A 26,133-nucleotide genomic window follows, 5' to 3' on the forward strand; every position below is an offset into this window, starting at 1 on the left:
TCTGCTGAGAGATGGACCAAGGACTATAGCTGACAGCAGCTTGGATGTACACACTGATGGTGGAAAAATTTGTGGATAGAGGGTACACAAAATGCATCTGTAGAGTGAGCATTACAGTCAAATTTGATGTGCAACTTAATTTATACCAATATGCAAATTCTCAAAAATAAAATATTGATCAAATTGGATATAAAGACAGTAGAATAGAGTGTTGTGCACAAAGATGTTTAGGTGCTGAGTGCGTCAGGTCCTCTAGGAGGCTCCAGCCCCCACTGGCCCCACTTAGCTGTGTTGCAGCTCTTTAGGCTGGTGCAGACACTTGTCCTGCAGGATCTCTGCAGCATGGAGCCACTGTGTCTATTGCTCACCCTCTTGATGTGAGGAGAGAATTTGGTTGCATGGCACTTCCTGCAGGCTGCAAACAGCATAGTCCTGCCTGGGGCAATGGCATGGCAGCTGGTGCTCAGGGCAGGGTGTAGTGCAGCCGTCTGGAGCTCACCCAGGTCCTGGCTCTGGACATGTGGCCAGGCTGAAGGAGCACCCTGGACAGCAGAAGGACATGGGGGATGAAGAGTGGATCACTCTCTGGACTGAATCATCTCTGGTGACTTCATGGTCAATGCTACCACTGGAGGACATGCAGAAATCTGTGATCTGTGCTGCTCTTGATGGCCTGTTGATGTCTGTGTCTGTGTTGGGTGCAGGGACCATGCTGAGGTCTTTATCATTGCTTCTTCAGGAGAGCAGGTCCTGTGATCTGTCTGCTGCTGGGAACCATGTGAAAGTCCATGATCTAGGCTGCAGGCTGTTATGGACAAGGAAGCTTCTTCTGTAGTGACATCAGGGCTTCTGTGACAATGTCCCTGCTCTCTGCCACAGAAGAAACAGCCCAGGGAAGAAGCTATTGAAGAGAGTCCTTAAAATTTGAGATAAAGATGCTCTCTTTAGAAACATCATTAATTCATGGAAGTGGTGGTTTCTCTGTCCATGTGCAAAAACAAAGAGGTTGAATTCCAGACCATTCAAAAATGGCAAAGCTACTGCTGAAAAACATGTTCATATATAATTATATATATTAAATAAAGTAAATATATATTTACAGTAAATATATATAAACACATAAATATATAAGGAGATATATGTGGAATATATAAAAGGAATGTGCTCACTTGTCTGTTAACCAGAAGCAAATGGTTAGCTTAGAGGATGTGTGTGAAATGATAGATGTTTAGAGTGTAAATAAAATGCAAGTTTAATAGAATCTGACACTACAGTGAGGCCTCTAGAGGGTTTTCTTGGCTGGAAGAAGAATCAGCAGGTTCTAACACTGAATACAGGGTCATGCAGCGTAGACATGATCTTCCTAGAGTCAAAGTGACCCTCACTGGTGCTGGGATGTCCCTGTTGGTCCTCATCGCCCCCTGCTGGTCATGAGCACCCCTACAGTGAGGAGGTTTTTGCGCAGGCTCACACTGGAGTTCCCTCACTGTGTGTCTGGCACAGTAGTACTTGGCTGTGTCCTCAGTTTGCAGATTGTTCATTTTTAAGAAAACTTGGCTCTTGGAGGTGTCCCTGCTGATGCTGAGTCGGTATTTGAGGGCTGAATTGTACTCTGTGCCTCCACCACTCCACATAACACCCATCCACTCCAGACCCTTTCCTGGAGGCTGTCGAACGTAGTGTACACCATAGCTGCTTAATGAGAACCCAGAGACAGTGCAGGTGAGAGACATCGGCTGTGAGGGCTGCACCAAGCCGGGTCCTGACTCCTTCAGTTGCACCTGTGACAGGGCACCTGGGGACAAGCAACATCACAGTCAGTCACACATCCCACAGATGACAGGCTGGGTCCCTCCTGATGCCCTGAAACACTTACAGCTTGGGAAGGTCACCAGGCAGAGGAGCAGCACCAGGACAGCCATGCTCTGATGGAGGCTCAGGGAGAGGAGATGGGGCTGCTCAGCTAGGCCTGGGCTTTCAGCCTGAGCCTGAGGGCTGCTTTGCATTGGGGGAGGATCCTGAGAGGATAAAGGAAGCCCAGGTCAAGGCTTCAGATTCCCTTCAGGGGACTGAGATTTGCCTTGTGCTTCTGAGAGCAACTGGTGACCAAGAATCAGGAAGAGTTTTGCATCTGTGTGGATTTCCAGGTTCATATGAACTTGAAATTGACTGATTCACACTATGCAGGTCGTCAGTGAGTCCACACATGCTGTGCAGGCAGAAGAGGACACCACAGCCTCAGTGCCCGTTATATCCCTGTAAATTTCAGCAGAAGGTTTAGTCATGTGATGCACGTTGGCTCTTAGGGATGTGAAATGCAGATAAAGAAAATACATAAAATCCTTTCTCTCGGTGTCAGTGGAGCTATTCTTACTCGTATCAGTCACCTAGAAAATCCACGTCTTGAGGAACAATTCACAACCATTTTTACAATTTACTAGAAATGTTTTTTTCTGAGAGGAGACCGAAGGGATTGACTTTCCTGCCATGTCAGTGGCCTCAGAATATTCACTTGTCCACTGAGATCCACCAAATCTACAGACTAGTCTCACTACTTCCTGATTCATGCGTATCTGTCTGTCTGTCTGTCTGTATGAACTTTTATATCACTCCCGTTCCACTTTAGAGCAGGAAACATAATAAAATTAAGTTCTTCATCTTGTGGTTTCTTTGTTGTTTCTATTTTCATTTTTAAGGCTTGCACCATTTTATTAATTTCCTTCACATCTTTGTTTGTGTTTTCCTGTATCAACTTAAGGTGTTTATTCATTTCTTTCACCTGTTTGCATTTTCCTGTATTTCTTTAAGCGATTTATTTATTTCCTAATTAAATGCTCCTGTTTCTATGAATTTATTTTTCTAGATTTCTTTAATGGAGGTATGAGTTTCCCTTTTAAAGGCCTCTATCATCTTGATAAGCATTGTTTTAACGGTATTTGACTTGTGTTTATATTGTATTACAATATCCAGGGCTGCTTGAGGTAGAATCAATGATAGACACCCTCCCACTCCAATTCGGTGCCTGTGGGTCTATCTGGGACACAGACACCTGAGGAGCATCACAGGCTATTCCCTGAGATCCAGCAACCAGTCCACAACCTACCCACCATTCTGAGGAGAGCTGCTCCTGGAATATCCAGTTTTCTACACCCCCCTAGAAACCCAGAGGACAACAGGGACAACCAGATGGCTAAAGACCAGAAGAGAACACAATAAACAACAACAAGAAAACACAGGGCAAATCGGCAGCACCAGAATCCAGTTCTTCTACCACAGGCATCTTTCCACAGCAACAGAAAACTGACTAAGAGCGAAATCGGTAACAGGGAGCAGAGAATTGCTGTGACAGGTCTGACCATGCTGTTTATTGGAGGAACATGGAAGACTCTTGTACTTTGGATTAGAAAATCAGTTGAATGCTTTAAGCAGGGCTAATTGGGCCACACTAGTAGATTCATGGAATACAGTGCTGAGAGCAAATTGAACTGAGATGGCCCAGCAAAAGAAGTAGAATGTTTCTGTTTTCTTCCCTCTTCCAAAAAATCTGCCTGGGGCTAAATTGAAAAGTTTTGTATTAATGGCAACAGCAGAGGAGATTTCAAGACAACATAGTATAGACTCTACTGTTTTGATATTATTGGCAACTCTTAGGAAGATTTGAAATGAAAAGGAGCAAGATGAGCAAGGAAAAACACAAAATGTACAGTATGTGAAAAAAAGATCACCAGGAAGTGTAAGTGAACTGAGTCCAGTTGTTAAGGAGATGAAGATTTAAGGGAAAGCCTGATGCCAAGTGCAATAAACAGATCATGATCTGGGGCCAAGACCTCATCAAGTTAAGCTTCCAACCTGTGAAAAGGAATCAAAGAAAAGCTTAAGAAGCCAAGGAAGCCATCCACAGCAGAAAGCTGGTGATAATGTTGGAAAAGGAGGCCATGTTCCAGCCCCAGCAAAGCAGCAGGTTTGGGAGCTTCAGCTGTGAGGTTCTGGCTTTAGAGCCAAGTGACAAGAAAGGGGTTGTGGAATCTCCCTCCACAGCTAAGGAAAGCTGCTGAGGCCAGGCATGTGTCAGGGGTTCTCTGCATGGAGACCTAGAGGGGCCATTGCATGCAGCTAAGAACGTGAAGCCCAGATTATGTTGAAGACCCTAAGATACTGGAGATGTCCGAGCCATGGTACACCTGGCAAGGAACGCTGAAGACTGGGTGTGGATCCAGCCTAAGAGAGAAGAGAGACCTGTGTTGCATCAACAAAGGGAGTTGCAGATCTGAAGAGCGATTTCACACCAGATATGGAGATGCCCTGCTGGTTTTCAGTTTGCGCTGGTCCAGTATTTCCTCACTGTGCTCCACTTTCTTCCTTTTGGAATGGTAATGTATATTCTGTGTCCTTGTATATTGGATGTATGTGATATGTTTTGGATTTTACAAGAAGTTGCAGTTAAATGATTGCTTTCCATTTCAGAAAAGATTTTTAAGTTTGGACAGTGAAACATCAGGAAAATGTGTAAGACATTGGGAAATTCTGAAGTTGGAGTAAATTTATTTTTGCATTATGATATGGCTTCCAGCCTCTGGGGACCAGGGAATGGAATGTGGTGGCTTGAATCAGAATGGCCACAGAGGTTCTTATATTGGAATGCCTAGTCTTAAGTTAGTGTGAAAATGATTAGGAGGTTTGACCTTGTGGGAGTGTATGTGGTCTTGTGGGCAAAAGTGTGTCACTGGTGGTAGGCTTTGAAGTTTCCAAGCCCAAGCCAGTAGCAATGACTCTATCTTTTCTCTTCTTGCCTAAAGATCTTGAAGCTGATCTTTTATTTACTTCTCAAGCACCACCTCTGTCTGCGTGCTGATATACTCCTGTCATGATCATCATGGGTGAAACCTGTGAAACTATAAGCAGATACCAACCAACTGCTTTCTTTTATAAAAGTCGCTGTGGTCATGGTGTTTCTTCAGAGCAACAGAACACTGACTACTGTGACACTAAGTGAAATTCTCTAAAATTAAAAATATTATTTAAGAGGAAAGATAAAAGGAAAGAAACTAAAGAGATATAGACTTCAAACTCCATATACAAATGCTGCTAGGGGACAAAATATGCACAAAAAATGCTGAAAGCTGGTTAAGGCTTCTAAGGCCAAAGTTCTGCAAGCCCCCTCTCCCTTTCCTGGCCACTACACAATCAGTCCCAAACACACAGAATTAAAATTTATGACTATCAATTCTCTCCCTAACTGCTAAGATCATAATTGCATTTCTGTGTCTTAAACTTTATCACACCCAAAACACGTTATTCAGCTGTGTTCTCCTTTGTAGTCATCACATTCTCATGATGTTGTGACAGTAAGATAATGGAATGGCCAATACTCTCTGTACTGAATCAGTTCACTGGGGTCCCTCTCATATGTTTGGGGCTCACTGGGGTCCTGTTGGGTCTCCTATTATACATTTTGAAGAACTGCATTCAAGTTGAGGGAGCCCAGAAGACTGGATCCATGCACAGCCTAGGAAAGACAATTTTCAGAGGTTATGAGAGTAGGTGTGTGGCAGTTCATCCCTCTCTCCTCAGGTGATCCCTCCTGGTGTGTTCCTTCTACATTCCTATCTTTGTATGACATGTTTAGTTCTTGGGATATGCAGAGTTTATAGCAATAGCTGGATCCTTCCCTATCCATGGTCCTGCCAAATAACTCCACATCTTTAACAGTCAAAAGAGTAGCATTAAAAAAAAAATTCAGGAGCCTTTGCTGTTTGCTCCTGGAACTGGAACTGCAGACTGGGTCCTTCTGTCTCTGGAGTCTGGAGTATACTTCAGGAAGATGAGAGAGGTCCACCGGTTTGAGAGTGGCTGTTGGTGTTTCAGATGCAGCTAAGGGAGGAAGGTCCCAGGCTCTAGGGTCAAGTGCAGGAGTGTGTGTGTATGTGTAGCTGCCTGGAAGGGTGAAGTGTAAGGGAGGACACAAGAGCAGGTTGTGGTGTAGGCGCCATTGGCAGTCACAGTGCATGTGTGCAGGTGTCCAGGTGTCCTGAATGGCCCAGTGGCCAACAGGCATGTTTCAGTTTCCAAGTGGGTTCTCTTGTAAAGGGAACAGGGGCTGTCTCTGGCATGAACTCAGTGGCAGGCTCTCTGATCACCTCTCCCTGGAAGACACAGCCTTTCACAGAGAACTACAATGCAGCCAATCCTGATGAGACCCGATAGACTAGGGTCAGATGGAAGGGGAAGAGGACCTGTCCTATCAGTGGGTTACAGGAGAGGAATAAGGGGAGAAGAAGAATGGAGCAAGGGAGGGATTGGGAGGAGACGGTGGAGGTGGCCACAGTTGGAATACAAATTGAACAAATTGTAGTAAAAGATAATAATAAAAAATGTGAAAAAAATTCTGAAAATGAATCTGGCACTTTCTCCCAAATTGGTAATGTGCTACCTCAAGATCCAACTATACCATTCATGGATATATATCTGAAAGATGATAAACTATACAACAAAAACATTTTGCTCAACTGTGTTCAAAGCAGCATATTATTCATAATGGCCAGAATCTGGAAACAACCTAGATGTCCCTCAACTGAAGAATGGATAAAGAAATTATGTTACATTTAGACAATGGAATGCTACTCAGCAATTAAAAACAAGGAAATCATGAAATTTGCAGGTAAATGGTGGGAATTAGAAAAGATCATCCTGAGTGAGGTATTACAGAAGCATAAAAGGACTCATAGTATATACTCACTTATAAGTGGATATTAGCCATATAATATAGCATAAACATACTAAAATTTATACTCCTGATGAAGCTAAACAACATGAAAGACCCTAGGGATGAGACTGAAACCCCACTGGGAAGGGCAAACAGGGTAGACATCAGAAGTAGGAGAAGACAACAAACAGGACAGGAGTCTTCCACAGAAGACCTCTGAAAGATTCTTCCTACCAGGGTATCGAAGGAGATAGTGAGCCTCATAGCCAAAGTTTGGGCAGAGTGCTGGAGACCTTATGGAAAAGATGGAGATAGGAAGACGTGGAGGGGAAAGGAGCTTCACAAGGAGACAAACACAGCTCAAAAATCAGGGCCCCGGAGTCCTGTAGAGACCGATAATCCAACCAAAGACCATGCATGGAGAGAACCTAGAACCCCTGCTCAGAGGAAGTCCATCGGCTGCTCAGTTTCTAAGTGGGTCCCTAGTAAGAGAAACAGGGCCTGCCTCTGACATGAACTCAGTGGCTGGCTCTTTGCTCACCTCCCCTTGGGTGGTGCAAGCTTTCTAGGCCACAGGGAAAGATGATGCAGCCTGCCATGATTAGACCTGATAGGTTAGGGTTAGATAGAAGGGGAGGAGGACCTCCCCTTTCAGTGGACTAGGGAAAGGTAATAGGGGGAAAAGAGGGAAGGTGGGTGAGACTGTGAGGAGATGAGGGAGGGAGCTACAGCTGGAATATAAAGTGAATAAATTGTAATGAACAAACAAACAAATGAATAAATAAAATTTAATGAGATGATTACAGAGATGTTCAGTTGTGTCACAGGAGAATCCATAGCAAACACAGGCTGTTCCTTAGTGTGGGGCAGCTAGACTGTTGGGAATTTGTTATAGGAAAGGTTGTGCTGACTCTGGTGATGCAGCCGAGAATCACAGGTCACAGGTAGGGTCAGCTGGCATAACCCAGTGAGCTGCTTCAGGAGACAGGGTCTTTGTTTCTGGGCTACACTGACAATTCTCTATTTATCTCACATTAACACATTCCCTGTCTTCACTATCACTCAGCTGAGCATCAGGAAGACTTGGGTCTTGGAAATGTCCTGAAATGCATCTGTGATTTGGAGGATTGGGCTTTCTTCAGTGACTTGGGAAATCCTCATGCAATGTTCTCATCCTGGAGACTTGGTGAACATGATTTCAGGAAGAAGTGCTGCTTGTCACAGAGAATTCAGTCAGTGCGGGTGACAGGGAGGGTCTGTGAGCTCTTCACAGTCTTAGCACAGACTCCTGCAGCTCGTCCTGGAGAAGAACCTGGGGAGCATCCTCAGAAGAAAGTGATATGGTCCTCTGTCATCTGTTAAAATCCCCAACACTACTTGCTGTAGTTAGTCAAGAGACTATTCACATTTCTTATCCTTCTCAAAGGGTCACAAGGAAAGGATTCCCTAGTGTTCTGTGAAGTCCACCTTTTTTTCCTTCCAGACTGATGTATCACCTGAGGACTCATGACCTTGATGAGCTCTCTGGTGTCCATGTGGGATTTGTGTACAGAAAACTGTCTAGTGTATGTTGTGAACACACCATGGGTCATAAGCCAGATGGAGACTGATTGTGACTTCTGTGAGTCCCAATGGTTCACTGAGACCTATCACTAGGTGGTGTGATGTCCTCTAAATGCAGCTTGATAAATAGCAAGGAGGAGGGTGTTGCTGTTGTTGTGTTGCATTACCTTCACCTCAGAGCCCGGTCCACCTGGCAAACTCTGCCCCTGGTATGAGGAGTAAACTCCTAAGTGCTGTACACTGTGGTCCCAGAGTTATCAAATGACACTTGTCTTTCTTTCTTCTTGTGGTGACAAATATCCTGACAAACCAACTGAAGGGAGAGCAGTGAGTTTCTGGATCCAATAGAACACATGCTGGTTTTTTCTGCACCTCACAAAAACTCAGAACTTCACATTCCTGAACTCCAGGCTCTATTCTGAGAGGAGCCTGTATCTTGTAGACAACTCAGCCCAATTCCCCTTTGGAAACACAGGGATTTAGCAGCATTTGACTCCTCTCTTCTTTGCTGTAGTGCTGCAATCTTCCACCTGTCCTCTCAGCTTCCCCAGGTTCCTCCCTCTGCACTGCTTTGCAAGGATGCACATCTCCTTCACAATTTACAGAAACTATAGAAAGGTTGCTGTTTGGCTTTCAGAAGACCTCCATTACCAAACATTTCAGAACCTGTTGACCGAGGTCTGTAGGAAACTGAGAAAAAAATCACTTAAATTTTAATTTGTAGGCAACAGTTTGTCAGACCACAGTTTCTGTTTTCCCAGGAATTCACTAGTGCAGCTGTGTCTGGGTAGCTGTTGCAGGCATGATGTTATAGCTCAGCTCCCTCTCAGGAACACTCTCCTCACACAGGTGGATGGACATGACAGGCCAAACAGGGCAGAGAAATTTGAATCTCATTATAGAAAGAGCCATGGTTCCTGCCTGCATCTTCCAGACCTTTGTCTAATGGATGCACCTATGAATACAGAGCTCTTTCTCTGTGGCATTTCTCAAGAGCACACAAGACAGCAATGTGTTGCAGCCACAGCTGTGCCATCACCACAGGCAACAGAATTCCACGACAATTTGACAAACATAGATTATTTACCAGGTGTCTTCATGTTTGATTGAGCAACCATCATCCCCTGGATTCCAAAGCCCAACTTCTTTCATAGTGACATCATCCATGTGATCCCAGAATGCCTTTGAGAAGAGTGTTCTTTGGGGTTCTAGGTGACACATCTGGCTACTTCTGAGTTTGGACAGTTGGTGAGATCTGGGCCCATTGATGGAACTCATTTCATTATTTTGTGTATTGATAAAGGAAGACATCTCATGTCAACATGTAACACAAACACACACAAGTACACACACATATAGGAACACATAGACATATAGGAACAGAGAGAGCACAGGACAGAAAAAGAGAGACAGAAAGAGAGAGACAGGTATGAGCATAGAGAGAAAAACAAACACTATAATAAATAAATACAAAACACTTACCACACAGGAAAATAGAAAGCAGAATAAAGACTTGGACCCTTAGAGGATTATTACCTACTATAGTTGTAGAGAGAATCCTTGTGGACAGGCAGGCCAAACATTGAGTCCAGCCCTTCATGACCTCCAGGACTCTCTGATCAGTCTGGAACTCTTATCACCCAGAGCTCTGTGTGCTCTCAGCGCCCCCTGCTGGTCATGAGCGCCCTGCAGGGAGGTTTGTGTCTGAGCTCTCAGTAACATTCACTCACTGTGTCTCTTGCACAGTAATATGTGGCCGTGTCCTCAGACCTCAGACTGTTCATTTGCAGGTACAGCGTGTTCTTGGCATTGTCTCTGGAGATGGTGAATCGGCCCTTCACGGCGTCGGCATAGTAGATGTAACTACTACTACTGCTAATGTATGCGACCCACTCCAGCCCCTTCCCTGGAGCCTGGCGGACCCAGTGCATGTAGTAATCACTGAAGGTGAATCCAGAGGCTGCACAGGAGAGTTTCAGGGACTTTCCAGGCTGCGCCAAGCCTCCTCCAGACTCCACCAGCTGCGCATCACACTGGACACCTGCAAACACAGAGATTGATGGTCAGAAAGATGTCACACAGACAACACATACACACACACACACACTAAAAATATTTTTTTCCTTCTTTTGTTCACATAACACACTGAATCTCATTTCTATTAATTACCTTTAAAAGTAAAGAAAAGAAAAACTAAGCTGATCCCCAAGTCCATGGTGAATGGTCTTTGGTTAGTGGTAACCACTGAGGGCTGGGCTCCTCTGCCAGAGCTGCAGAGTCATTGCAGGGCTGGTTTTCAAGGACACAGAAAAGCCTTATTTGCATGTCTTCCTGCTATAGCTGCTCTGAAGTTGAATTCAATCAGAAGGCAGTGCTCAGAGCAAATATAAGACATCTAGGACATACTAACATAGTTTGACAGTTTCTTTTTCACATTTTTTTGTCAAGAATTATTATTTTTACTTCATTTAGTTCCCTTTAATGCATATGCACAGAACATGCTTTGTTTCCATAATCACACATCTTCTCAGTATAAATGTGTTATTACTAAATAGTGCCACATATAATTGGGTTTCTATGTATGAACTTAGATTCTCCCCCTGTCTGGGCTGGACATGGTTTTTCTCTGATGTGAATCTTGGACACAGTCACTCCTACAAGATGATGTTAGCAGAACTCATTATCTGTGATGACAATGCTTGGGAATTTTCTGAATTTCACTTGTTTGTGATAGAATGATGTCCTCAGTCCTCACAGAGGCTTGCATCTGAGACATTCCATGTTTCTGTCTGTCTACCACTCAGAGGTTGCTTTGAAGACACACTTCTATTTACAGGAAACTCTCTTGTTTTGCATCCTGATGTTCTTTCTGATATTCCTTTATTCTTTCCTCTTCCATTTTCTTTTTGCATCTTTACTCCAGGCCACATGAGAATGTCTTTGTTGTGTTAGGCCAGTTAGTTTCCCCCACTTAATACAATTAGTATAATTGGGGATTTCAACTGATTTTTAGGATGCTTTTTTTTTTTTTCATTTAACCAGTTCTCTTATTTCTGTCCTATTTTTCTTGTTTCTCTCACAACACCCCACTTTTGATTTCCTACCACCAATATCCCCTTGTTCTTGGTCCTCCTTGTTCCATACTTATGATGCGTCCCATCCAAGGATTCCCATTTTAGATACAAAAGCTACAAAATAGAGGTCAGAACACCGGACACACACAATGTAGGCTCAGCATATGACAGAAACAGACAGTGTTTGTGTTTTCAATTCCTTGTTATATTGTTTGACATAACATTTTCCAGTTCCACTCATGTTCCTCCAGGTCACAGAACACTGGACAAGAGGAGGTGGAAAGGGTGTGAGAGGTGGAGCATGGGACAGAGTGCTGGGAGATACTGTTTAGTGGACATGGCATGGCTATCACATTCATAACTCATGTTGGACATTATTTTGTGTGTAAACCCAACCTGAGACCAAGCCAACCAAATACATATTGTAGATGTGCAGATTCTTTCCAGGCCTTAAATTTTAGTGAGTAATTCTTGGCTATAGTTCCCTCCTGGAGAAAGAGAATTCATCTATTTGAAAATGTAGTCACAAGTGTTCTATTCTGTAGTCCTTGCCTCTGCTGCACATATACACATAGGGGCAGCATTAAATGACTTTAAATTGTCTAGAAGTTCTAAGAGGTTTGTGTTGGGAAGATATCGGGGAGTTGAAGTACAGCTGAGTTGAACCAGCCAGCCTAGAGCTGAAAATGAGTACAAAAGTGTGAGCTTATTATGCAGTAATTCTCAGAGGCTGAAAACATTCTAGGCCTAAGTTAGAGTGAATGGAGGCTAGAAGAATCCAGGACTAGACCTATGCTAGCAGAAAGAGACAGTAAGCCTCCGAGACCACACTGAAACAGGTGAATAAATGTTGCACTTACACTACTCCCTCTTCTCCCCCTTTCTCTCCTTGTCCTCACAGAGATGGGGAGACCTCCCATGGGTGTCAACCTTAGTTGGCATATCAAGGATCACCTTCTTCTCTTGAGGCTATATGAAGCATCTCTGTTATGGTGTCAGGATCCAAGTGTAGATACAGGAGTCAGACCCTGCTACAGCTCTCAGAGGTCCCACATGAGGACCATGTTCCTTGACTTTTTTATCTTAGCCAGTCTGACAGGTATAATACGGAATCTCAGAGTTGATTTGACTTGCATTTCCCTGATGACTAAGGACTTTGAATAATTTTTAATTTTAACTTTTGTGTGTTTTTATCTTAATTTTAATTTTTTATATTACTTAGAGTTTATTCACTTTGTATCCCAGCTGTAGGCCCCTTCCTCATTCCTTCCCCATGCCCCTCTCTCTCATCTCTCCCCATTCCCCTCTCCAAGTTCAATAATAGGGGAGGTCCTCCTCCCCTTCTGTCTGACCCTAGCCTATCAGGTCTCAGCAGGACTGGCTGCATTATCTTCCTCTGTGTTCTGGTAAGGCTCTTCCCCCTTTAGGGGGAGGTGATTAAAGAGCCAACCACTGAGTTCATGTCAGTGACATTCCCTGTACCTTTTACTAGGGAACCCACTTGGAGACTGAGCTGCCATGGCTACATCTGAGCAGGGATTCTAGGTTATCTCCATGAATGGTTCTTGGTTGGAATATCAGTCTCAGAAAAGACTCCTGAGCCCAGAGTTTTTGATTCTCTTGCTCTTCTTGTGGAGCTCCTGTCCCTTACAGATCTTTCTTTCTCTGCCTTCTTTCATAAGATTCCCTGCACTCTTCCTAAAGTTTGGTTATGAGTCTCAACATCTGCTTTGATACCCTGCTGGGTAGAGTCTTTCAGAGGCCCTCTCTGGTAGGCTTCTGTCCTGTGTCAAGTTTTCTCCCTCTTCCAATGTCCATCCCATTTGCCTGTCTGAGTGAGGATTGATCATCTTACCCAGGGTCCTCCTTCTTGCTTAGCTTCTTTAGGTGTACAGATTTTAGTGTGTTTATCCTATATTATATGTCCAATATCCACTTATAAGTGAGTATACACTGTGTGTGTATTTCTGCCTCTGGGATACCTCACTTAGAATGATCTTTTCTAGTTCCCACCATTTGCCTGCAAATTTCACAATTTCCTTGTTTTGAATTGCTGAGTAGTAGTCCATTGTGTAAATGTACCACAATTTGTGTATCCATTCCTCAACTGAAGGGCATTTGGTTTGTTACCAGGCTCTTGCTCTTATGAATAAAGCTGCTATGCACACGATTGAGCAAATGTCTTTGTTGTGTACTTGAGCATTGTTTGGATATATGCCTAGGAGTGGTATAGCTGGATCTTGAGGAAGCACTATTCCTAATTGTCTGACAAAGTGTCAGACTGATTTCCAAAGTGCTTGTACAAGTTAACACTCCCACCAGAAATGGAGGAGGGTTCCCCTTTCTCCACATCCTCTCCAGCATTTGTTGTCACTTGAGATTTTGAGTGCTTCTTGGCCATTAGAAATTCCTCTGTTGAGAATCCTGTGTTTATCTCTGTACCCCATTTTAATTGGGTTATTTGATCTGTTGGTGTTTAATTTCTTGAGTTCTTTACATTTTTTGGATGTTAGTGCTCTGTTGGATATAGGGTTGTGGAAAATCTTTCCACATGCTGCAGGTGTCATTTTTCCTATTTACAGTGTCCTTTTCCTTGCAAAAGCTCTTCAGTATTACGGGGTCTCACTTAACTGTAAATCTTGGTGCCTGAGCTGCTGGTGTTCTGTGCAGAAAGCCGCCTCCCATACCAACTTATTCTAGGAGATTCCACACTTTCTCTCCTAGTTTTAGTGGCTCCAGTTTTATGTTGAGTTCTTTGAGAAACTTGGAGTTGAAATCTGTGCAGGCTGATTAATGTGCTTGTATTTGCATTCTTCTACATGCAGACATCCAGTTAGATCGCACCATTGGGTGGAGATGTTTCTTTTTTTCATTCTCTGGTTTTGGCTTCTTGTAAGAAATCAAGTGTGTGGGTTATTTCAGGTCCTTTGATTCAATTTCAGTGATCAACTAATCTGTGTCTAGGCCAGTACCATGCAGTTTTTATTATTATTGCTCTGTAGTACAGCTTGATGTCAGGAACTGAAATACTTCAGGAAATCTTTTGTCCTACAGGACAGTTTTCAATATCCCATATTTTTATTTTTTCATATGATGTTGATAATTGTTCCTTCAAGGTCTGTAAAGACTGTTCGAAAACTGATAGGAATTGCATTGAACTGTTTTTGGTAAGATTGCTCTTTTGACTATGTTAATCCTACTGATCCATGAGCATCGGAGATATTTCCACCTTTTGATATCTTCTTCAATTTCTTTTTTTTAAGGCTTGAAGTTCATGTCACACAGATCTTTCAGTTGTGTATTTATAGTAACACGAAGATATGTTATATTATTTGTGGCTATTTTGAATGATGTTGTTTTCATAATTTCTTTCTCAACAGGTTTATCACTTATATAAAGGAGTCTATCATTTTTGAGTTAATTTTGTATTCATGCACTTTGCTGAATGTATTTTTCAGGCATATGTGTTCTTTGTTGGAATTTCGGTGGTCTCTTATGTATACTATCATATCTCTGAATAGTAATGCTCTGAATTCTTCTTTTCCAGTTTGTATCCACTTGATTTCCTTTAGTTATCTTATTGCTTTGGCCAGAATTTCAAGTTCTATATTGAATAGATATGGAGAGAGTGGGCAGCCTTGTCCTGTCCTTGATTTTGGTGGAATTGCTTTAATCTTCTCCCCATTTTTTGAGACTGGCTATTGGCTTAATGTATATTTCCTTTATTGTGTTTAATTATGTGCCTTGTATCAGTGATCTCTCTAAGACATTTAACATGAAGGGGTGTTGGATTTTGTCAAATGCTTTTCAGCAGGTAGAAAGATGATCATGTAAATTTTTTCTTAGGATTGTTTTTATGATTGTTTATATTAATGGATTTTCATATGTTGAACAATCCTTGCATCCCTGGGATAAGGCCTACTTAATCATGGTAAATGGTGATTTTGATTGTGCTTGGATTTTGTTTGTGAGTACTTTATTGAGTATTTTTGCATCAATGTTCATAATGGAGATTTATCTGAAACTGTTTTTCTTTGTTAAGTATTTGTGTGGTTTAGGTATCAGGGTGATTGTGCCTTATGGAAAGTGTTTGGCAATTTTCCTTTTGTTCCCTTTCTAGGAATAGTTTCAGGAGTATTGGTATTACTTGTTCTCTGAAAGTCTGGTAGAATTATGTGTTAAAACAACATTGCCCTGGGTTTTGTTGTTGTTATTGTTGATTTGTTTTTTGGTTGTGTTGTTCCTTGACCTTCATTGTCAGGTCGTATGATTCATTCTATGATGTCACAGTCATCTTGCTACCTAAACCACACAAAGACCCAATAACAATAACAAAAAAAGAGATCTTTGAACCTTATTTTTTATGAAAACAGATGCAAAAATACTCAATAAAATACTTACAAACCGAATCCAAGAACACATCAAAGATATCCACCATGACCCAGAAGGCTTCAGCCCATGCATGTGAGAATGTTTCATATATGGAAATGGATCAATGTAGTCCACTATATAAACAAACTGAAGGAGATACACCACATGATAATCTTCTTAGATGCCTAAAAAGCATTTAACAGATTCCAGCACCCATTCATGTTTAAAGTCTTGAAGAGATCAAGGGTACAAGGCACATTGCTTAAACATAGTAAAGACAATATACATCAAGCCTCTAGCCAACATCAAATAAATGGAGAAATACTTAAATCAATTCCACTGAAATCTGGGACAAGGCAAAGCTGCCCACTAACTCCATATCGCTTCAACATAGTACTTGAGGTCCCAGCTAGAGCATTAAGACAACTAAAGGAGATCATGAGAATACAGATCAGAAAGGAAGAAGCCAAAGTATCACTATATGAAGATGATATGATAGTATACATGATTGATGCCAAAGAATTTTATGAGAGAACTTCTTCAGCTGCAGCTGATAAACACCTTCAACAAAGTGGGTGTATACAAAATTAACTAAAAAAAAATCAGTAGCCTTTTTGTATTCAAAATACAAAAGGGCTGAGAAAGAAATTATGGAAAATACACCCTTCAGAATACCCACAACTAACAGAGGTACCTTCGTGTAACACTAACCAAGCAAGTGAAAGACCCATTCCAAAAAAACTCCAAATCTCTAAAGAAAGAAATTGAAGAAGATCTCAGAAGATGGAAAGAGCTCCCATGCCCAAAGATTGGAAGGATTAACATAGTTAAAATGGTCATCCTGCCAAAAGCAACCTACATATTCAATGAAATTCCCATCAAAATACTAACCCAATTCTTTCAGACCTTGAAAGAACAATTCTCAACTTCATATAGATAAACAAGAAACCAGGGATTGCCAAAACAATCCAGTACAACACATCATCTGGAGGTGTCTTCATCTCTGATAACAAGCTGTACTACAGAACAATTGCAAAAAAAATGCATGGTAATAGCATAGAAATAGGATGGTGGATCAATGGAATCAAATCAAAGACTCAGAAATAAACCCACACACTTGTGGATACTTCATTTTTGACAAAGAAGCCAAAACTGTACAACGGAAAAAGACAGCATCTTCAACAAAAGGTGCTGGTCTAACTGGATGTCTACATGCAGAAACATGCAAATAGATCCATATTTATCAGTCTGCACAAAACTAAAGTCCAAGTGGATCAAAGACCTCAACATAAACCAGACATACTAAACCTGTCAGTAGCAAAAGTTGGGAAGAGCCTTGAACTCATTGGTAAAGGAGCCAATTCCTGAACTGAACACCAACAGCACAGACTCTAAGATCAACAATCAATAAATGGGACCTCATGAAACTGAAAAGCTTCTGTAGAGCAATGCACACTGTTATCAGAACAAAACGACTGCCTACAGACTGGGAAAGGATCTTCACCAACCCTATATCTGATAGAGGGCTAATATCTAGACTATATAAAGAACTAAAGAAGTTAAAAAGCAATAAATCAAGCAATTCAATTAAAAAAATGAGATTGTCAGGGTCAGGGCTGAGCTGGTTTTCAATAGGAGAGGGATGCCTTATTTACATATCTTCCTGCTAAATATGTTCTCTGCTCCAGGGCTCAGAGGGAATGTTATGCTCATGGAAGACCAAAAATATTGGTGGGTATTGAAATAATTTTAGAATTCAAGAAAAGTTATTTTATAAAACAATTGTACCTTTTAGAGTTTTATCACACTCCATTTAAATTATTTGTATGCTCACACAGAGCACATGTTTCATTAATTAATGCTATTCACTTAGAAATATAAAATAAGGCATAGTTGGGGATGGAGGGAGTGTGGAATTGGGATGGAATGAGGGAGGGGGCTAGTGCTGGGATTCACATAAAAATTTAATTAAAAATATAAAATAATAAATGTGTTACTTGCAATTGTGATCCTGGCTAGTGTTTCCATGTACCATTCTCAATTTTGGAGCTTTGTGTTTGAATTGACACAACTCTGAGACTGGTTGAGACTCACCTGGTAGGCTTTCCAGTAAGTTTTATCATGAAGAGAATTCCTGTTGGACATGTGGGCAAATAGGAGAGTCAAATGAGAAGGAAAAAGAACTTTAACGTTTTTGCACCTTTCACGTTTTTGAATATTGCAGTAATGTCCCTCCTGGGTTCATATTTGTTCATTACTTTTCCTCATAGAGGAAGCGTTAATGCCTTTTATTAGGCCATTTCCTCCAGAATGAACATCACTCCACAGGTCAGGAGACATTGAGGTAGTTCTGCCAATTTCTGTGTCTGTATGTCTCAATTATGAGTTATATGCTCATACAAAGTTAACCTGGTTTCAATATGATTCCTAATCATCTATGGATAATTAGACACTGTCATCACACTATATGTGTCAGACCACTGTGGTCATATCTTTTCTCTGCTGTCATTAAGCAAGCACACTCAGCTTTCCTTTGACAGCAAAATCATGTCAATTGGCCCATGCTACTCCAGCATCCAGTTAGGGCAATTTCACCTTCACCATGTTATCCTTTGAGTGCACTATCCAGGGCTCACACTGTCAGGGCTAGCCTACAGGGAAGAACAAGGACAAAGCTCTTCTAGAATGCTGGTGTTCCTCTCATAGTCAGATTCTCCCAGTTCTAGGAAGGGACTGACTTATGTTGCCTCCCATGATGGAAGATTAGATTTCCTGTAATAAGCCCATTTCTAAATTATGATTTCTCTGAACTTTGAATCGCATCACCAAGAAAAAGCCAAATGATATCATGCATCTCGGCTTTCCCAGCCATCTTTTGACCCATAATTCAGCTGAGCAATCAAATAAACCATTAGCACATTTTTTTGCAAAGTTTGTAGCTATAGCATTAATCCTAGGATCCCTGTTCAAATAGCCAGTATCAAATTATTAACCCAAATATAATTTTATGTTCTGGCCATCATCTTCCCACACCCTCAAAATACATTGCTGTAACTTAACTTATAAATTATCCTATATGCATTTGAAATGCAAAGATTATTTTTTACTCTTTAAATTTTATTTTAAAATTGTTTTAAAATCTATTTTTGTTTGTTTGGTAATTGAACAAATAAATTTTATCATTTCCATTCCTTATCTGAGGGTCATCTGGGTTGTTTCCAGCTTCTGGCTATCACAAATAAAGCTGCTACAAACATGGTTGTGCAGATGTCCTTGTTGTATACTTGAGTGTCTTTTGGATATATGCCTTGCAGTCCTATAACTGGATCTTGAGGAAGTGCTATGCCTAATTGTCTGAGAAAGTGCTAGATTGATTTTCAAAGTGGTTGTATAAGTTTACATTCCCACCAGCAGTGGAGGAGGGTTCCCCTTTCTCCACAACCTCTCCAGCATGTGTTGTCACTTGAGTTATTCATCTTAGCCATTCTGATGGGTGTAAGGTGAAATCTCAGGGTCATTTTGATTTGCATTTCCCTGATGACTAAGGACATTGAAATTTCTTTAAGTGTTTCTCTGCCATTCAAAATTCCTCTATTGAGAATTCTCTGTTTAGCTTTGTACCCCAATTTTAATTGGATTACTTGATTTGTTGCTGTTTAACTTCTTGAGTTCTTTATATATACTGGATATTAGCCCTCCGTCACATATAGGGTTGGTGAAAATTCTTTCCCAATCTGTAGGTAGTCGTTTGGTTTTGATTACAGTGACCTTTGCTTTACAGAAGCTTTTTAGCTTCATGAGGTCACATTTATTAATTGTTGCTCTTAGAGCCTGTGATGTTGGTGCTCTTTTCAGGAAGTTGTGGTACATCTACACAATGGGATATTACTCAGTGATAAAAAACAAGGAAATCATGAAATCTGCAGGTAAATGTTGGGAACTGGAAAAGATCATCCTGAGTGAGATGTTCCAGAAGCAGAAAGACACACAGGGTGTATTCTCACTTATAAGTGGATACTAGACAAATATAGAATAAACATTCTAAATTCTATATATCTAAGGGAGGTGATCAGGAAGGAGGACTCTAGCTAAGCTGCTCAATCCCCATTCAGAAAGGCAAAGAGGATGGACATCAGAGGAGGGAGAAAACAGGGAACAGGACAGGAGCCTACCACAGAGAGCCTCTGAAAGGCTCTACCCTGCAGGATAGTGAGACAGATGCTGAGACTCAGAGCCAAACTTTGGGCAAAGTACAGGGAATCTTATGAAAGAAGTGGAAGATACTTAGACCTGGAGAGGACAGGAGCTCCACAAGGACAGCAACAGATCCTAAAATTCTGGACACAGGGGTCTTTTTTTTTTTTTTCAATGCAGTTTATTCAGGAACCTTGAACAATCATCTGACCCTGGGGAAAGCCAGCCCACAGCTTAAATAGCCTCTGGGTAGCCAACCCCAGCATGCCACGTGGGCAATGCAGATAGGTCCACATACATGGAAGCAAGCCAGATCCTCAGCCTTAGCCAAATGTGGAGTTGTTTGTGACAGAGAGCACTTCCATTGGGAAGGTGGAAGGTGGAAACCAGCTCCATCTTTAAGGCGCAGCATTACGCAGCTCTCTACAGTTTCCCCTTTTTGTTTTAGACGCATCAGGCAAGAGTAGAGGTCTGATCTCTGATAATAGAAATAAATTGGGACTTTGTACCGATGTTCATTTAGGTGTCATCCACCCAAAGAGCATCAGATCCGTCCGATACCTTTTTCTCAGAGGCGGGACCTGGGGCATCAACCCATGCTCTTCCCTGGGTCCAAAGCAGCTGACCCTGAGTGCAGTGCTTAGCCTCGCATCCTGAGTGTAACATTTTAGCTTTTTATGGTAGCCAACCATGCTTGGGGAGACTGTCCTGCTTCAATGGCTGTAAAGGCCTGAATGATCATGGCTGCATTACGCTGTTGTGAGACTCTAATCTTGCATATACACCACAGGCAAACCAAGGAGACCAACACCAGAAGGCCTGCTAACGCTCCCATGCCTGCCCATTCCTTTAGATGATTCATGGCTGCAGCAATCCATGATGATAATCCTGTGGCTAGTCCTGTGTCCACTGTGGTAGAATTTTCTGTAACAATGGCCACTCTCAGCTGCTTCACGGTAGTATCAAATTCTCCAGTCCAATTACCTGGGAAACACGATTGATGTAGTTTCAGGGCCCAGAGTTCAGTCTCCTGGTCTCTGCATGGAGAGTGCTGTCCTGCTTCTCAAACGCAGTGCTCTCCTGGCGCCACCATCTTGGTGTGTCCCACAGGGGTCTTTTTTGAAACTGATACTGCAGCCAAGGACCATTCATGGAGATGGCCTGGAACCCCTGCACAGAGGTAGCCTAGCCTATGGCAGTTCAGTATCCAGGTGGCCTCCATGGTAATGGGGACAGGGACTGTCTCTGACAGGAACTAATGGCCTGCTTTTTGATCTTCTCCCCCTGAGGAGTAAGCAGCCTTACCAGGCCACAGAGGAAGACAACGCAGCCACTCCTGATGAGACCTGATAGACTAGGGTCAGACAGAAGGGGAGGAGGAACTCCCTTTTCGGTGGACTGGGAGAGGGACACTGGTGAAGAAAAGGGAGGGTGGGATTGGGAGATGATTAGGGAGGGAGGTACAAGGGGGATAAAAAGTGAATAAAGTGTAATTAATAAAAGAAAAATAATTTAAAATTTTTTATTGTATTATACATATTATTTTTTAAATTTTATTTGTTTTATTAATTTATGTTTTTAAATTTATTTTTAATTTATTTTCTATTAGTTACATTTTATTAACTCTATTCCAGCTGTATCCTGCTCCCTCATTCCTTCCCAAACCCTCCCTTTCTCCCTCATCTCCTCCCTGCCCCCTTCCAAGTCCACTGATTGGGGAGGACCTCCCCAATCAGTGACCCTGTTTTATCAGGTATTTTCAGGACTGGCTGCAAAGTCCTCCTCTGTGGCCTAACAGGACTGCTCCTCCCTTGGAGAGTAGGGAGGTCAAAGAGCCTGCCATTGAGTTCCTGTCAGAAATATTCCCTGTTCCCCTTACCATGGGAAAACAATTGGTTACTGAACTACCATGGCCTTCATCTGAGCAGAGGTTCTAGGTTATATCCATACATGGTCCTTGGTGGAGTGTCAGTCTCAGAAAAGACCCCTGTGCCCAGATATATTTGGTCCTTGTGAAGCTCTTATCCTCTCCACGTCAAACCACCCCCCCCCTTCTTTCACAGGATACCCTGCACTCTGCCAAACGTTTGGTTATGAGTCTTAGTATCTGCTTTGATACACTGCTAGGTAAAGTCATTCAGGGGCTTTCTGCAGTAGGCTCCTGTCCTGGTAATTGTTTTCTCCTATGTCCAATGCACCTCCCATTTGTCTTTCTATGTGAGGATTGATCATCTTACCCCAGGTCTTCTCTCTTGTTTATCTTCTTTAGGTGTATAGATTGCATTATGTTTATTATAACTTATAAGACTATATGAGTGAGTATATACCATGTGTGTTAATTTTATTTTCTATTTATTATAATTTATTAACTTTGTATCCCAGCTGTAGCCCCCTCTCTCATCCCCTCCCAATCCTGCCCTCCCTCCCTCTTCTACTTCCAGTCCACTAAAAGGGAGGTCCTCCTCCCATTCCATCTGAACCTAGCCTATCAGGACTCATCAGCACTGGCTGCATTGTCTTCCTCTGTGGCCTGGTAAGGCTGCTCACCCCTCAGGGGGAGGTGATCAAAGAGCAGGTCACTGAGTTCATGTCAGAGACAGTTCCTGTCCCCTTACTAGGGAACTGGCTTCCAAGAATTTTAAAGATTACAGCGCACTCATCCTGAGTCACACAGTGTTCCTCCCTTCTCACACCTGCTGTGTGTACAGGTCTACAGACAACAATGTGGTGACTTCTGGTCCCGACTGTACTCAGAATTGATTTTGTTAGTGTTCTTTCAGGGAAGGACATTGTTTTACACAGAACATAAAGATTAATTATCCCAGGCCAGGTGGCAGAGGGCAGTAGATGCATACTTGTGTAAATGTGTGTGTGTGGACAAAGTCTTGGCAGATAACATAAACTGTGAAAAATACAGTACTATTTTTTTTAAGAATTGTTACGAGAAGTGTGGTTGATATCAACACAGGTAATGACTCAGACTTTTACAAGACTGTGCAATTCAAGTAATATCTGGGAGAGGACTGTTCTTGAGATTTCAGGGAAAATAATTTTTACCAACTTCCTGAATACTCAAACATGGAATATGTGAACAGTGATGGGTAATGTAACTTTGTGTGGAATACAATTGCCTTAGACATCTTGGGAACACATGTCTGTTGAAAACTGTTGTAGAGTGCTGATACAGGTAAGGTCACTTTATAATTTAATAAAAATTTAAGTGAGGTGTTGTTTATTACCACATACATCCAAAATAATGAATGATTCATAGGAAAACTGTCAGATGGGTGACTTAGATCCTCCATAATATAGGAAAATAATATTGTGTTACAATCAAACTGTCTGAGATTTTCACAGAAATATAGAGAGATCTCAGGAAGATTCCTAAGCAGGAAGAGGAAACCACAAATTACAGCATCAGCCAGCCCTCAGCATGACTTGTAACACCTGCTCATCAGGTACAGCCTGAGCTTCCTGAGGTCTGAGCTGCCCTGTGCTTGTTGAGAATGTTCTATAGGAAATAATGTTTGAATTCACTCTGTGTCACGTACCTATTTACTATAGAAAATTCCTGAAATACTTATAAAGTATACATGCACGTATGCACATGGAAGAAGGTGGAATTATCATGTGACAGGAGGCAATGCCCCAACTAGTCACGTCATGCTAGGACATAAAACCCTGGGACTAAGGCTAGACTTTGAGGTGTTAGCTAGTAGGGACAATCTGTTCTCAGGTATTGCAGGGTATTGTCCATGCTTTTGGTTACCCTCTAGACTTGACATCACACATTTTATTACCATCATCGCAGCTGGTCAGGGCTGGTTCTGTTGTGTGTGGTTCATGTGAGGATGATGGAGAGACTGAAGCTCACACGGGTTCCTGGGTCACGGTTCTGTCTGATTTCCATGCTGGCTCTAACTTCAACCCCACACAGGGCTCTAACCATGGACTCTTACTGAGTCTCTACCATGAATCTTGGGTTCCACAGTCTCACGTGTCCTTTGCTTCTTCAGGATCTGATCCTGATCCCTACATAGAATCACTTTTCCCTCTGTAATGCTCCTCATTTTTTTTTTTCCAATTCAGTGTATTTACTATATTTAAAAAATTGTGGGCTGAGGAGATAGGTCTATGCCTCAGGATCTTACCACAGAAAACACGGATCTGTATTTAGTTCTCCATAACTACAAAAAGAAGTAGGTAGCCAATGAGTAAGCTTGTCTCTGGGGTCTGAAAACAGGGTATCCTTCGGACCCACTGGCCAACCAGAATTGGAAGATGGTGAGATTCTGGCCCAGTAATGGAATTTATTTCAAAATTATCATGTAGACTGAGAGAGAAAGACATCTCCTGTCAGCATGTACACACATGCACACACACATACAGAGAGAAAGAGAGAGACAGAACAAACACACAGAAACAGATACAGACAGAGGGAGACAGAGAGGGAAACAGACACAGAGAGAAACACTGTAACAAATAAATACAGAACAGGAATCATGCTGAAAAACAAAGCTGAATGAACATTTGTACACTTCAAGAATTATTCTACACTATACTTGTAGAGAGATTCCCTGTGGACAGGCAGGCCAAACACAGAGTCCTGCTCTCCATGTCCTCCAGGACTCTGAACAGGCTGGAACTCTGTCACCCAGAGCTCTGTGTGCTCTCAGCGCCCCCTGCTGGTCATGAGCGCCCTGCAGGGAGGTTTGTGTCTGAGCTCCCAGTAACATTCACTCACTGTGTCTCTTGCACAGTAATATGTGGCCGTGTCCTCAGACCTCAGACTGTTCATTTGCAGGTACAGGGTGTTCTTGGCATTGTCTCTGGAGATGGTGAATCGGCCCTTCACGGCGTCGGCATAGCTGATGTCACTACTACCACCGCTAATTTCTGCGACCCACTCCAGCCCCTTGCCAGGAGCCTGGGGGACCCAGTGCATGTAGTAATCACTGAAGGTGAATCCAGAGGCTGCACAGGAGAGTTTCAGGGACTTTCCAGGCTGCACCAAGCCTCCGCCAGACTCCACCAGCTGTACATCACACTGGACACCTGCAAACACAGAGACTGATGATCAGAACACTGTCACCAAAAAAACAAAACAAAACATTTTTTTTCTCTTTCTCATATCCATAAAACACACAGTATCCTTTGTGCATAAATTACCTTTTAAAATAAAGACAAGGAAAACCAGGCTGATCCCCAAGTCCATGGTAAAATGTCTGTGTTCAGTGCTGATCTCTGAATGGGAGGTCAGGAAATTTAGGGCTGAGCTCCTCTGCCAGAGCTGCAGAGTCAGGGCAGGGCTGGTTTTCAAGAGTACAGGGAAAACTTATTTGCATGTCTTCCTGCTGTAGCAGGCTGGTAATTGGGCCTGGGGAGATGGCAGTGCCCAGAGCAGATATAAGACATCAAAGAGAGATGACAGTTATTGAAATCAACACAGTATGGTGTGGAAGCTCCTTATGCAATTTTCCCTTGTTAATGACTCACCACTTTATTTAGTTCTCTTTTGTGCATAAGCACACACAACTTGCTGTGTCTTCACACTGTTATGTCTCCTTAGTATAGATGTGAAATTAAACAGCTCCACACACAGTTTTGTTTCTATGTTATATCTCAGCCTTTCCTATTATCTGGGCTGGACCTGGCTTCTTGCTGTTCAGTCTTGGACAGGGTTGCCTGGAGAGGTCATTAGAATTCATTCTCTTTTATGGGAACACTTGTGACTCTTCTGAATTCTACTCATTTCTGAGATAATACTCTCAGAATGCTTGCAAATGTGACATCCCTTGTCACTGCCTGTTTTTCAGTGTTTGCTATTGAGGCATATTTCTATTGGCAGCAAAATCAGTTGGTTTGCATCCTGAAGGCCCCCCATGATTTCTTTAAATTCCCATCATTCTACTCTTCCATCTTTATGTCAGGAAATACATCTCTGGCTTTGTTTTTTTTTTTTTTTTTGGCTTTGTGCTAGTTTTATTATTATTATTATATTTTTATTTTTATTAATGACAGTTTATTCCATTTGTATCCCACCTGTAGCTCCCTTCCAATCCCACCCTCCCTTCCTCTTCTCCAACCATGTGTAATGATAGGGGTGGTCCTTCCTGCCCCCCTTCCATCTGATCCTAGTATATCAGGTCTCATCAGGAGTGTCTTCCTCTGTGGCTTTGTAAGGCTGCACCTTCCCAAGGGGGAGGTGATCGAAGAGTAGGCCAATCA

General features: G+C 42.2%; 3 gene segments (V, D, J or C); all 3 read right to left on the reverse strand.

The window, feature by feature from the left end:
* Positions 1 to 1,268: 1,268 nt before the first annotated feature.
* LOC110542983 (Ig heavy chain V region PJ14-like) lies at positions 1,269 to 1,932 on the reverse strand. The segment is given in 2 exon segments: positions 1,269 to 1,795; positions 1,877 to 1,932. Coding segments are annotated over 2 exon segments (573 nt in total).
* Positions 1,933 to 9,978: 8,046 nt separating this feature from the next.
* Positions 9,979 to 10,524, reverse strand: LOC110542981 (immunoglobulin heavy variable 3-11-like). The segment is given in 2 exon segments: positions 9,979 to 10,307; positions 10,436 to 10,524. Coding segments are annotated over 2 exon segments (375 nt in total).
* A 14,053-nt stretch (positions 10,525 to 24,577) lies between these two features.
* Positions 24,578 to 25,183, reverse strand: LOC110542982 (immunoglobulin heavy variable 3-9-like). The segment is given in 2 exon segments: positions 24,578 to 24,960; positions 25,075 to 25,183. Coding segments are annotated over 2 exon segments (429 nt in total).
* Between the last annotated feature and the right edge of the window lie 950 nt (positions 25,184 to 26,133).

The sequence above is a fragment of the Meriones unguiculatus genome, chromosome 7 (assembly GCF_030254825.1).
Source record: "Meriones unguiculatus strain TT.TT164.6M chromosome 7, Bangor_MerUng_6.1, whole genome shotgun sequence".
Classification (NCBI taxonomy): domain Eukaryota; kingdom Metazoa; phylum Chordata; class Mammalia; order Rodentia; family Muridae; genus Meriones; species Meriones unguiculatus.